This window comes from Erpetoichthys calabaricus, chromosome 7 (assembly GCF_900747795.2).
Source record: "Erpetoichthys calabaricus chromosome 7, fErpCal1.3, whole genome shotgun sequence".
NCBI lineage: Eukaryota > Metazoa > Chordata > Cladistia > Polypteriformes > Polypteridae > Erpetoichthys > Erpetoichthys calabaricus.
The window spans coordinates 102,222,596-102,236,134 of NC_041400.2; the positions used below are offsets into that span (position 1 = coordinate 102,222,596).

The 13,539-nt window shown below is 36.3% G+C and overlaps 1 protein-coding gene across 2 annotated transcripts in view; it reads left to right on the forward strand.

Moving 5' to 3' along the window:
- Positions 1–13,539, forward strand: part of megf10 (multiple EGF-like-domains 10) — a 270,730-nt gene that overhangs the window by 206,903 nt on the left and 50,288 nt on the right. For both annotated transcript variants that reach the window (XM_028805234.2, XM_051929641.1), the window contains exon 9: positions 12,671–12,883. In XM_028805234.2, the coding sequence (XP_028661067.2) occupies positions 12,671–12,883 (213 nt within the window). The remainder of the gene's footprint in view (positions 1–12,670; positions 12,884–13,539) is intronic.

Below are 13,539 nucleotides of genomic sequence, written 5' to 3' on the forward strand. Positions count from 1 at the left end.
TGTCAAAGACCTGGAACATCATAACTAAAAAATGGGATGTGCTGGACAAAAACGGTTTTCAGATTTGGAGTCAGCAAGTGAAATTTGTTAAAGTAGAGATGAAAGAATCCCAGTAGCAAAATACTTGTTGACCAGTGTTATCATGAGTGCAGCCTGCTTCACATCTCTAGATGACACAAAGGCACCCTCATTTCTCTGAGCCAATTTAGAGTCAATTATGACTCAACAGATGAAAGAATATAATATGGGAAGAAAGTAGAGACCCCAACATGAACAAGGGAAGAACATTCAAACTCCACACAGGAGGCACTACAGCTTTATGCTCAATCATTATGCATAACAACACTATTAAATCACTGAAGGTCTCAACATAATATGATACTTTTTATAGGCTACTTTAAAAGTATCTAGTGTAAGATGGCATTTATCCATTTACCATGTATGCTGCAATTTCAATTCAACAAAATATATTGTTTTCTAAAGAGTAAGCTGGAGGGACTGTATATGTCTGTAACTTATCATCATATACTGTACAGTCAAGTTGTATTATTTGTGCAAGGCCTGTCCTGGAGCTATCATTTAAACAAACCGAGTGGAGCCAGACTGTTTATTTTAATTACTGGGCAAAAATTGTCCTCTACAATCGCCTCGTCGCATGGCACTGAACCAGCTGGAGACACATGTGGGTACTAGTAATGACTTACAGTCCTCTTGATGCAAAGAATACAGTGGACAAAAAGTGCATCATCATTTCCAGAGCTTACTTAAAAAATATTGAAACTCCTAAAAATAAGTTACTGACTGAAAAATGGGCTTACTGTGTTATGCTCTAAAATATCTAACATGAATCACTGTATGCTGCAGCTTGTCAATTTTCTTAGTCATTAGTGATTTGTAAAAGATCCGAGCTGAAATTTACTGGCTCCATAAATTAAAACAAATGAGGGAAAACATGTTTAACACATGTTTAAAATCAGCTTTTGACAAACTGCCAGTCATCCCATAACAATTTCCGTTCTGCAGTTTTCATGCAGTAACATCTGTCTTTGCAAATGCCAGTATTTTTCCTATAAAACCAAGCCTGTGACTATGGTAGTAAGCCATGTCCTGATACGTGAGCTGCAAACAGTAAGCACCTGTAATGAAATAATTCAGTGGAAAATAGTGATAAATTCTTATTATAACAATAATCTAATTTAGGGGCCTGGAAAAATCTCTGGCATCATCAGGTACAAGATGCTTGCTTGCACGTGATGCCGATGGAAAAAAATAATATGTAATGAAATTTATATATTATCACAGCATTTAGATTGCAGTGCCATTTGCATGTTCTTCTGTTTGCATGATTTTTATCTTGGGGTTCCATATAAGAAGAAGCAATGTTAGATCTATTTTGCCCTTGTTAAAATGTGCTAAATTGTAAACTCAAAATATATATAATATTATTATTGACTAACCAAAAGACAAGAAAATAGAACCAATAATATTGTAAACATTGCTTATTTTAAAGCAGAGGAGCCTCTGAGACCAGCCATCATTCAGGGGAAGAACATGAAAGTGGTTCAGAGCTACAAGTACCTGGGGGTTCATACTGAGAGCAAACTAGGCTGTTCTGATGACATAGTGGTACTGTGCAAGAAGGGCCAGAGCAGGCTGTACTTATTAAGGATGCTCAGGTCTTTTGTGTATGCTGCAAGCTGCTGGAAATGTTCTGCCAGTCCATAGTAGCCAGTGTGGTGTTCTACGCTGCAGTCTCCTGGGGAAGCAAATTGAGCTCAAAAGATGCACAATGTCTGAACAAATTTATCAGGAAATTCTGCTTCAGCACAAGGCAAACCCTGGACACACTGGAAGCTGTTGTGGAAAAGAGGATGGTGGCAAAATTGGCTCCTATCATTCAAGATCTGCTCCATCCCCTCCAGGGGGTGCTGTCTCATAGCACTTTTATACGCAGCCTCTTGCTAAAAAGCGCCTCTGGGGGTCTTTTCTGCCCACTGCTATCAGGCAATTCAATGCTTCCTCCCGACAATATTCATTAAGTTAATTTTGAAATTTCTGCACAATATATTTATTTTTATTTATTGATTAATTAATTCCTTTATTGATTGATTGGCTGTATGATTGACACTGTAAGTGTGCATCTGTATTTTTTTAAGTTTCTTCTACTGTATACATCTGAATTTCCCCTTGGGATTAATAAAGTTTATCTAATCTAATTTAATCTAATTAGCTAACATTTTTAAAAGCTATGGGGGGTGTTTCAGGTCATAATGAATGATTTTTGAGATTATAGAGCGTGCTAAATAAATAAAACACTATTGCAGAGAGTGCTAAATAAATAAAAGACTGTATAAATAAAAGATTAAAGGCATTGGTTTAAATGTATGCTGGAATCTTCACAGAAGCTAGAAATTACTTCTACAAACTCCTAATATGTATTTTTTAGACAAGAATGTAAACTAATGACATTTCTGCAAATGGGAAGCTGGCCAGTGTTGTCCCGTTATATAGCATATAAATTATGATTGGACCAGCCCTGCTAACTCTAGGTCATTTAAGGCAACTTGTCCACCCATTCATCCTTTCATGTAGCAAACACTTAATTCACTTTCACGGTCACATGGAGCAACAGTGGGTGCAAGAAAGTCCATCATGGGCACACACATCTCCACTGGGCTAATTCAGAGTCACCAGTTAACCTAAAACACATGTCTTTAGGGATTTGGGAGGAAAACTGAAACATTTGGAGAAATGACAAAAACAGAGAGAGGAAAAATGTGCAACCTCCACAGATAGAGCAACTGAGCAGGATTTACTGTACATACAGTCCTAAGAAATTGTAAGGCTGTAGAATTAACCTATATACCACTTGCCACCTAGCAACATATCAAGCGTTTAGGAATAAAATACACAGTGCTAAAAGACAGGGAATGAATAACATTGAGTAGGATGCATAATTATTTATAAGAACCTGAACAGAGAGGTTGAGCTGAAAGAGTAATGCATGTTAACTTTTTTGTTAACTTTTTTACTTTGTCTATTAATGTATGTTAACTTTTAAAGCTGTCTTTTAAAAGACTGGATGGAGTAAGTTGATTTAATACCAAGGTAATTCTAACTGAAATAGAATTGCAGATTCAATCATAAATTGCTTGATCACACAACAGCATTGCTGGGATTAGTAAACTGGATTGGGCAGAAAGAGGTTACTGAAATACAGTAGTCTGGCACAACAAAAGTCACAAGTTTTATAAATTAACAACAGTATTTTAAACATAATACTAGAACCATATGGAACTACTAAGGACTGGACAGAACAAATGTTATGTGTTCACTGCAGTGTAGAGTTTTGAAGCAAATATAATAGAGACACCAGATGTGAACAGGCCACTGCCAACTATATGATTTATGTGATTTAAATTAGATAGATAGATAGATAGATAGATAGATAGATAGATAGATAGATAGATAGATAGATAGATAGATAGATAGATAGATAGATAGATAGATAGATAGATAGATAGATAGAAGAAATTAACTTTATTTGTCCCCAGGGGGAAATTTGGCTTTTTACAGAAACTTTTTGAATAAATAAATGCATAAAATAGGTGAGGCATTATGCAGGTGTATTGCTATTGGTATAAAGGAGGCCTAGTAGCGTTTCTTGACACACTTCTGCTGAATAATTTGTTTGCTGAAACTACAGCAGTGTAAAAAGGTACATGAAACAAAGTGGCTGCTCCATGCAGCAGATTTACAACCAGTGCTATCCTTTTTTCTTCAGAATATTTGATTGAAGGATTATAGTGACAAAGAAAAAGGAGCATTAGTTTCTTGAGACAGAGAGGGATTATACATGGAATTATGCTGGATGGTTTATTCATTCAGAGTTCATCTTGGGTAAACATGTAACATATTTCTTTGTTTGGTAAAAAATAACTGTTATCTTATTTTCTCATTTTGTAGATTCCAACTTTAAAATAGTCCTAGTAGTAGTATTAGTAGTAGTGATAATAATAGTAAACATAATAATAAAGGGTCAATATAGATTTGTAGGTTCCTTATTGCCATGTGTACCTAGTACAGATAAATTCATACTTGAATGTGCTAATCTACATGCAAAACTAATAATAACAGTAATAACAATGAAAGTTTAATCTAGATTAGCTCAGTTTTATCACTGGAACCTAACGTATAAGAGAAATTCACTCAGATATTCAGAAAGATAAACACTTAACAACTAGTGACTTGCATTGGGCATGCCCCCTTGCCTTCTCTCTCATGCTGTTGGTTTTTAGCCTTAATTGAGATGAATTGGGTTTAGAATAAGGATGGAAGCATTGATACATGGAAATTCCAAACACATTTTCCAAACTAAATGTACCTTTTCTTTTCCATCTCCTAACTGCCAAACATTCCGCCTTGCAGATATGCCAGAAACTGACAGTGTTCCTCATGAAACATAACCATGTTGGATTCAAACCTTCGCATTCCCTTTCCACTTTTTTCTGTTTCTGGGAGGCAGTTTATTGTTTCTGTCTTTAATAATAACTCAAGACACAGACTTAACTTCAGTTTAGGGTTTGCTATAGCACCATCTATTGAAGTGCACACCCAGATGTAGAGCATTTGGCATTAGTATGTATTGTAGTGCCATACAATTAGAGAAAATTTCCAGCTAGTATAGGAAACAATGCAAATAACTCTCTAAAGTGTTTTTTAATAGCCTGCCACATATTTGAAAACAGTAACTAAATTTGCATTGAAGGGAGAATTAAAAAAAGAGTAGGGGAAATTAGACAAAATGCTTCATACTTAAATAAAGACCTATTCATTTTAATGCTGACATAATAATCTCTCTGTTATATTAAAAATGTTTTCCGTTGTGTTCACGTTGTTCAGCCTTGACCACTCCCCTCCACACCGCTCGCCCAATCGTTACTTCTACTGAACACATCCTCTCTCCATTCCACACCGTGAAACTCTCATTGCTAACCTGCCCTTCATTGCAGTCAGTTACAATGACAAGGCAGAAAAGCAAATTACCTATTCAAGAATGGTAAATTTTAGACCGCAATAGAAAAAAAGAGTGGTAAGTGTTGATAATGAATGTCAAAAAAAAGAAAATAAATAAAAAACAGCTGCATATAATACATATTAAGAACAAAGAGAATTGTTCAATAAACAAAAAAGAGAAAATATCCCAAACAATATGCAAACAGAAATGCAAAAAGCAACATTTCTAGAATATAAGTTGGAGGATAAAATAATTCATAATATTGTTTTTGATGATGTGTTAAAGTAATTAAATTTTTTATTTACTTTGTATTAAGTTTTACTTTTTTGCTTTTACTTTTTACTATGTACTATGATTCATTGGTATTTAAAAGAGACAATTATAGTGAAACACTCAAGTAACTGATTTTCTATCTATAATAACTAAGGACCAAACCGTCTTCCTCCTGTGCCCTGCATACTCTTCTATATATCATCTCTTTCAATAGAATCACATTTTCTAATGGAGGAGTGCCCGACGCCCTTCGAGAGGGTTAGCCGCGAGATAGTGGGCGCCAAGAGCCTGCCACAGCGGGTTGACAAGTAAAGTGAGCAGGGGGCAGAGCCCCCTAGTAATAATAATAATAAAATAATAATAATAGGTATAGCTATTGAAAGGCAACTTCTGATTATGTAATCATTTCTTTTGATATTTCAAAAGGACAGTCATTAATTATAATTTCACTAATAACTAGTCATAAAATATTGGGCTAAGAACAAACAAAAAGTCCTGTAAAAGTGATTTATGGCCTGGCACTGAACACATAGTACTTCTAGGCAAGAACCCTAATGAATGACATAGCAAATTCATACTGTGTACTGAAATTAATTGGCCATACTGTCATAGGGAATACTCTGCTACAATTTACATTACAATCAAAACTGCAAGGTGTCTAAATATCTTCACTGGGCAAAATTTAAGTAAGTCAAAATCTTAACCTTTGACAAATGGCATGATGACAAAAATAATTCAATATGTAAGTTAAGACATTGTGACCATTATGCACAAGAGTCTGATGAATGCCCACTATAAAGAGTTATTATTTCCAGAAATCCTGACCTTATATTTTATAATAGGAACTGTCTGGTGATTGCATTTTCAGTCTTAGATGACACCAGCATATTAATGAATGAGATCAAAACAGATCAAAGTGAAACAAAGCAAAATGTGTCTTTAATCTCCAGAGTTCTACAAGGCATTAAGACCAGGATCAACAAGTACTTACTGAGGTGACCTGGTGAACTCAGCTAAGCAGAGGTATGGATGAGGATACTTCTACACTCAAAACATATCATACAAAAAATTTTGTAAATTAGTTCAGGTTACAACTCATCTGCTAAGAGAATAAACATGATGATAAAGTATATTTCAATGGTGTCAGAAAAAAAATCAGTTTTTTAGCATGCTATATATAAGTGCCTTATATGGTCACAATAATTGAAAGGTCTGAAGTGCACTCATTTGATCAATTCCTGTAAGCAGTGTAAATGAAAGGCTTGATTTGCGAGGATGATAATTCATTTTCTCCGATACACCATAGTTCCTTCCTTGTATAAGTCTCTGAATAAGTGAAACAAAAAAGAGAATGAAATACAATAAAAAAGGATAAGATCTGATAGAATTGCTGGTAGAGACAATTGTAATTACAAGGATCATTAGATAATTATAGGCAACACTGCTGTAGATTTGTGTATAAAAGCACAAACCTCCGCATTTTATTTTTCTTCTGTGTAGTACTCAGCCATGTTGATGACACATTGCCAGATATCTGGAAATCTTCCTATTTCATCCGCAGTGTTATTTCTGGAGATGTCTCTGGGAGACTGCCACAGAGGCAGGATTTCTTGTTTTGTGCAGAAATGGATGCCTCCAAGAAGATATTTTTCATATTCCAGTAAATCTGACAAATATGGAAATGTTTCTGCATTTGCTGCTAAACATTGCTGTGGGATGTCAATCTAGGGTAATAATGCTTCACAGAAATGCTTCATCATCTTCAAATATAATATTAAATTTTTCCTTTCAATGTGCAGAACCTGTGACTCATCTTCAGCATGGCATATGCACTTGGGTGTGAGGGTCCAACTTCCACCACTTCGATGTCCCTCATCCATTGGTTTGACTCATCACTTTTAAAATAGTGTAGTACTGAAAACACTAAAAGCCATTCATCAACTTGAGCAATTTTATAAATTGTCTTTTTACTGACAATGGCTTTATTAGATGGCAGTAAGTTTTCATTATTGTAGGCTTTGAACAAACAAAGCAAATCTGGTAGCCATTGCTTAAATTTCTTGATATGCAGCTATCAGAAAAGCTACATTTTTCTTAATGGTTTCCATATTGAAAATATCTAGTAGTTTGTGCTATTTGTCAAGCTATGATTAAACTTTCACTTACTGTAAGTGTGCTTTTATTGCACAGCTTAAAACGAAGACCAGATGCTTATGGGTGGATTTATAAAAAAAAGAACTAACAAACAAACAAAATTCATTTTCTGTGACTCTTATCATTGTACTTTCTTTCTTCACCCTTTTAAAATACATTTTAAAATTTTTTTAACTGTATACTGAGATTTTACTAAACCATAACTGTATACTTCAGACTGATTTTATTTAATCTGGTAATAAATATGGGGTTTATAGCCATTCTAAGCCAAGCACACTCTGTAGTGCATAATTGAAAGAAACTGAAAGAACCGGTGCAACCTTCATAGATAGATAGATAGATAGATAGATAGATAGATAGATAGATACTTTATTAATCCCAATGGGAAATTCACATTCTTCAGCAGCAGCATACTGATACAATAAATAATATTAAATTAAAGAATGATAATAATACAGGTGAAAAAAACAGACAATAACTATGTATAATGTTAAATATTAACGTTTACCCCCCCTGGTGGAATTAAAGAGTCGCATAGTTTGGGGGAGGAACGATCTCCTCAATCTGTCTGTGGAGCAGGACAGTGACAGCAGTCTGTCGCTGATGCTGCTCTTCTGTCTGGAGATGACACTGTTTAGTGGATGCAGTGGATTCTCCATAATTGATAGGAGCCTGCTGAGCGCCCTTCGCTCTGCCACAGATGTCAAACTGTCCAGCTCCATGCCAACAATAGAGCCTGCCTTCCTCACCAGTTTGTCCAGGCGTGAGGCGTCTTTCCTCTTAATGCTGCCTCCCCAGCACACCACTGCGTAGAAGAGGGCGCTCGCCACAACTGTTTGATAGAACATCTGCAGCATCTTATTGCAGATGTTGAAGGAAGCCAGCCTTCTAAGGAAAATTAATGGCAAATTAATAAACTGGAGCAAAAATGTAGTAGCTGCAGGAAGTACTGCATGGTGGCTGAGCCTCCAGAAATAGTCCACATTGTTGTTATTATATGCACTGTGCCATCCCACCTAATTAATCAAGCATTTTTGTAATCATAGAAATTAATTTCTAATTTAAATAATTTGTCAGAAATGAAACCTGTGATCATTGTGGCTCAGAAGACGTTTCTTTGAAACTAGTATATTTTTTGTTGTGCATGGAATGTTTTATACTGAATCCTTGGTCTTACATATTACAACAGCCCTTTGTATGGAGTTAAGCAATTCACACAAAACTTGGTGTGCTGATAGGACCAAAACTTAATTGATTGTAATGCCTGATTAAACTTGTGAAGAGGAGAAGTGTATTTTGGTGAAGCAACAAAAGGCATGCTTTCAGGGAAATCCAGAGAGCGCAAGTAAAAAGGAAGAGGAGAAAACCAAGAGCCAAAACTCAAAACAAGTGCTAAAAATTAGGGTAAAAAAAAAATTAAGGAAGCAAGGTTAAGTAATGCGTTGTGACATCGATCAAATGTTTGACTAGTAATGGACTCAGTTGCTAAAAGAGTATGGCTGCTCTCATACTAAAACAAGAAAATGGCACCACTCTGTGTGTAAGTATTATAAATGAAAAATTAATAAAATATAAATATTCCAAAATTAATAAAGCATTACTCTACTATCATACAGGCTTAATGGTAAAATGTTAAGTTTGTTTCAAGCTCATCAATCATTTATGAATCTCTGTTCATGCCTTTCATTGTTCTTTCTTTGTGCATCTTTTGGCCTTTGTTCATCTGAATTTCTTGCCCTGTTGTGGACCCTGAGCATGTATGCCTCAGGGTTTACTATCTTATGTCAACCACCTGTCTTTGTTCATCGGACATTCCTATTCTCTTGTTGATGCCAGATGAAATTATGCTGAGACACAGATGCTGGATGGACAGATGTTTTATTGCTTCATATATACAGTATACAGAGAAGATGGCATCTATAGAATAATGATGGTAAATGGGTTATGTCATTAAAGTAACAATAAAATGTGTAAGTAATAAAAAAAATATATACAGCACGTGCAGTACAGCAGTGTTTCTTAAACTATGGGTTGTGACCCCAACATGTTTGTGTTGGATCATCACATTACTGTGAAGCAAATACCGTGACAAGTGATGTACCGTCCTCTCTTTAATATACTGTTTATTGTATAGTATTTAAAACACGCCATTGATGGACTGAAGAGAGCTTTCATTTCTATGGAAGGAAAATCTAAATACTCCCTATGACACCATCTCTCCTCTCACAACCTATGAAGCAATCAAACTGAGATGACTGACAAGGAAAGAGACATATAAGAAGGGGAGAGAGATAAAAGAATGACAGATGAGCTTGTGAGGTGAAGGCACTAGTTTGAAATGTTGATATGAAAAGAATGCATGTGGCACAAGAATGTGACGATTTTCAGGATTTTGTGAAGGCGTGTGAATAGGGTACAGTGTGTATGGTGCCATGGGAGTGTTGTTTACTAAAAGCAGTTTCAGTGGGCACGGACAACTGGTTGGTGCTTCATCACATATTCACTATATATTATATCTAATTCTGTAACTGAAGTGCAAAGAAAATTTTACATTACGTTCATTAGGCTTCACCTTTGAAGAATTTCTTCTCTTAACACTATTTTAAAGTTGGTCAGTAAATTTAAATTTACTGGCAGTGTGAAGGACAATTTTGGATCATTGAGAACAGTAAGAACATCTGAAAATAACAAAAGATTGGGACAAGCAGTAGACATTCAGCACAATGTCAGTCAGTACCATTTTAAATTTGAGTGTCGTATTATTCATCGAGATTTATCTTATCACCCATATAAACAAATAGTGCATACATTTTTATTCAGGTCTTAAATTTTTAATCAAAAACCAGAATATGTGGATGTATTTGCAAACTCATTTTAGAAAAATATATTATTATATTAACTAGCTGTGTAAGCCCGTGCTGTAAAAAGCCTGGGGTCCTAGGAACTATTGAAATCGTCAGAAAAAAAACTGAAATGTAGAGATGTCAGGTAATTGAAAGGAACAACTCTGGGCATCTCTTTCTTAGGAGGATTCATTTTGCTGACATCCTTGCATTGCTTGTGCATTAGTGGCGGGAGGAAAAGCCCTTACCCCGACTCCACCTCTCACTTCTGGGCCAGACAGACACACACACTTCCACGCATTGACATTTATATATAAGATACTGGTGCTCATTTGAAAAACATTATTTAAAAATTTTATTTAAGACAAGGTGAATAAACTGCATTGATTATATTTTGACTGCTTTATTTCTTACTCTGGGGCATAAGTTAAGTGACCATTCATATTGTCCTTTCAAAAATCATGAAATCCCCATGTTGCACCCCAAGAATTTATTTCTGCCAGCATTACTAAAGCTTGCACTAAACATTTTCACTGGCAGTGATATAAATCAGTCATCTGCTCCCCGTTTTAATTTATGAATGGTAGGATGAAATGTTGGGGCACCAACTCGGTAGTCCCATTTAATTCTCTCAACAGAAAAACAAAATAAATGAACAATGGCTCTAGGAAATTGAAAATACAGGCAGTAGCCTTCCCTTTAGTAACGTCATTGCTCAAATGAACAGGTCTTTGCTTCTTGTGGAGCTCCATCCTCTAGGTTGGCTTGACTCATAGTAAGACACCTCCTTCCGGAGATGTCCGACTTTATAGGACCATGCTCAGAATGGGATGGAATTAGTTGCTCTCACTGGGCACCTTCTCTGAGCTGTGGAGGCAGAAACAGTTTACAAGGTTAGTGACAGTGCCTTCTCTCACTTCGGAGTGGTTCTACATAACTCATGCTGAGCCTGGAAAATGACTGAGTGACGCGCATGCATGACAAGTCCTGTATGTGTTATATGAAGTGAGATGACTGCATTTTTTTTTTTTAAACATACCTAACCCCTCTGAAAAAGGTAATAGAACAACGTATACACTATATGGGGCAGCACAGTGGCGCAGTGGTAGCGCTGCTGCCTCGCAGTAAGGAGATCTGGATTCACTTCCCAGCTCCTCCATGCGTGGAGTTTGCATGTTCTCCCCGTGTCTGCGTGGGTTTCCTCCGGGTGCTCCGGTTTCCTTCCACAGTCCAAAGACATGCAGGTTAGGTGCATTGGTGATCCTAAATTATCCCTAGTGTGTACTTGGTGTGTGGGTGTGTGTGTGTGCCCTGTGTTGGACTGGCACCCTGCCCAGGGATTTGTTTCTGCCTTGCACCCTGTGCTGGCTGGGAGTAGCTCCAGCAGACCCCCGTAACCCTGTGTTAGGATGTAGCAGGTTGGAAGATGAGATGAGATACACTATATGCCAATAAGCTGTGGGGTAATCGGACTGTTCTGACAAAGTCATTTTAAGATTTTCTGTATAATTAGTATATGAACTGATTTATCTGGTTCTTTTTGACATAAACTGAATTGATCTAAAAATATACGAACCAGGTTTCCAACTATTAACATAAGCAGATATAGGGGCAATACATTTTCAAATTTAAAAATGTTCCACATGATACAACATAGTTGACTAAAGATGTGCCATATACCTTAAACTTTCATAAAGCAGGTCTGATTCATGCATATCCAGAACCATATCAAATGTTACATCAGACTTGCCTCAATGAAATGAAAGAACAAAAGTAGTAATTGACTTATCTATTTTTCATTAACTGAAGTGCTGTGGTTCCTGACTGTTTCTCTTCTATTAGGTGTTCAGTTCCATTTCTATAACATGATCAGTTAGTCCCTAACATGAACACTTAATTCTTACCAACTACATTTTTTTGGGATGTGGAGTCGGGATGTTCTGTTTTTCTCCGGGCACTGTGCTTCTCCTCTCACATTACCAGATATTTCCTACTTTGATTAATGGGAGAAACTAATTTTTAGCCTGAGTTGAGGGTGTGAGGTCTGGGAATGTTTTATTAGGTTCATCATATTCACTGTTTCTAGTATTTCTTAGAAGTTACTGATTAAATTAATTTCTTTTCATTAATTTTTTTTTTTTTCATGTATCACTTACATTTAAAAGTGAGCAATGCATACAAATGTAACCTTGATTCTTTGTTTTAATATGGTTTTATTTTAATTCATTGTCAATGTTTCTAGATGTGAAGCAGCTGCATGGAAAAATATAATTCATGGCAATAGTCATCATTGTGGAGTGTAGCCAGTTTGCAAACTGCAATGGGCTGTGAATAATTGAGAGTCTGTTTGCTAATTCCTTGATTTCCATCCGCCTTCTTACAGGTGTCAGGATGAATGCCCAGTTGGATCATATGGCATTAACTGTGCCCAGACGTGTCAGTGTGTCAATGGAGGGAAATGCTACCATGTGAACGGCGCTTGTCTCTGTGAACCTGGCTACACTGGTGAATACTGCGAGACCAGGCAATGTCAGGAGGGGGTATATGGAATCAAATGTGACAAAACGTGCCCCTGCCATTCTTACAACACTCGAAGGTACAGAGTCTCATTCTTTACAGCTATCCCCAGTCAACAAAATCATACCAACTTTTAAACACTTTCAGCCATTTCAGTGGAGTTCAGTCCCTTTATTCTGCTTTACGCTAAAGATTAATGAATATCACTTTGCTATGATGAGATATGAACACCTGTGATGTGGCAACAGATCTTAGATTAATTATAGTCTGTTTTATGTTTCTAAATCAATTCAAAGAGTAGGAATGGCTAACACTCAACCAGTGGAAATGGTGACTATAAAGCAGACAGTTTGTTTTATGGTTTTTTTTCTGTTAATTGCCTTGAGTTTGGCCTCCCTCACATTGTAGTGAAATTTGGGACCAGTCACTCTCACCTTCAATATCAGGCATCTGCTCCTTAGCCAAGAATGATTTAATTGTAAAACAACAACTCTTCTACTGAGGTTATGACTCATTTTTCTACTTTTAGTGCTTCATTATCTGGAGTGTCAGATTCTGTTCCTGTAGCGTCACACTCAGACTCAGCTGTCAGTTCTTATCAAGTGGAAAAATTGAGCACTTTTGCATTCTTTTAGAATCTTTTTTTGTTCCAATTTATCTGCCTTTATTTTTAAAAAATGTTGTGGCATTTTGGCTGCCTTAGCATTCCTCCAGAAACACATGACAATAAGCTGG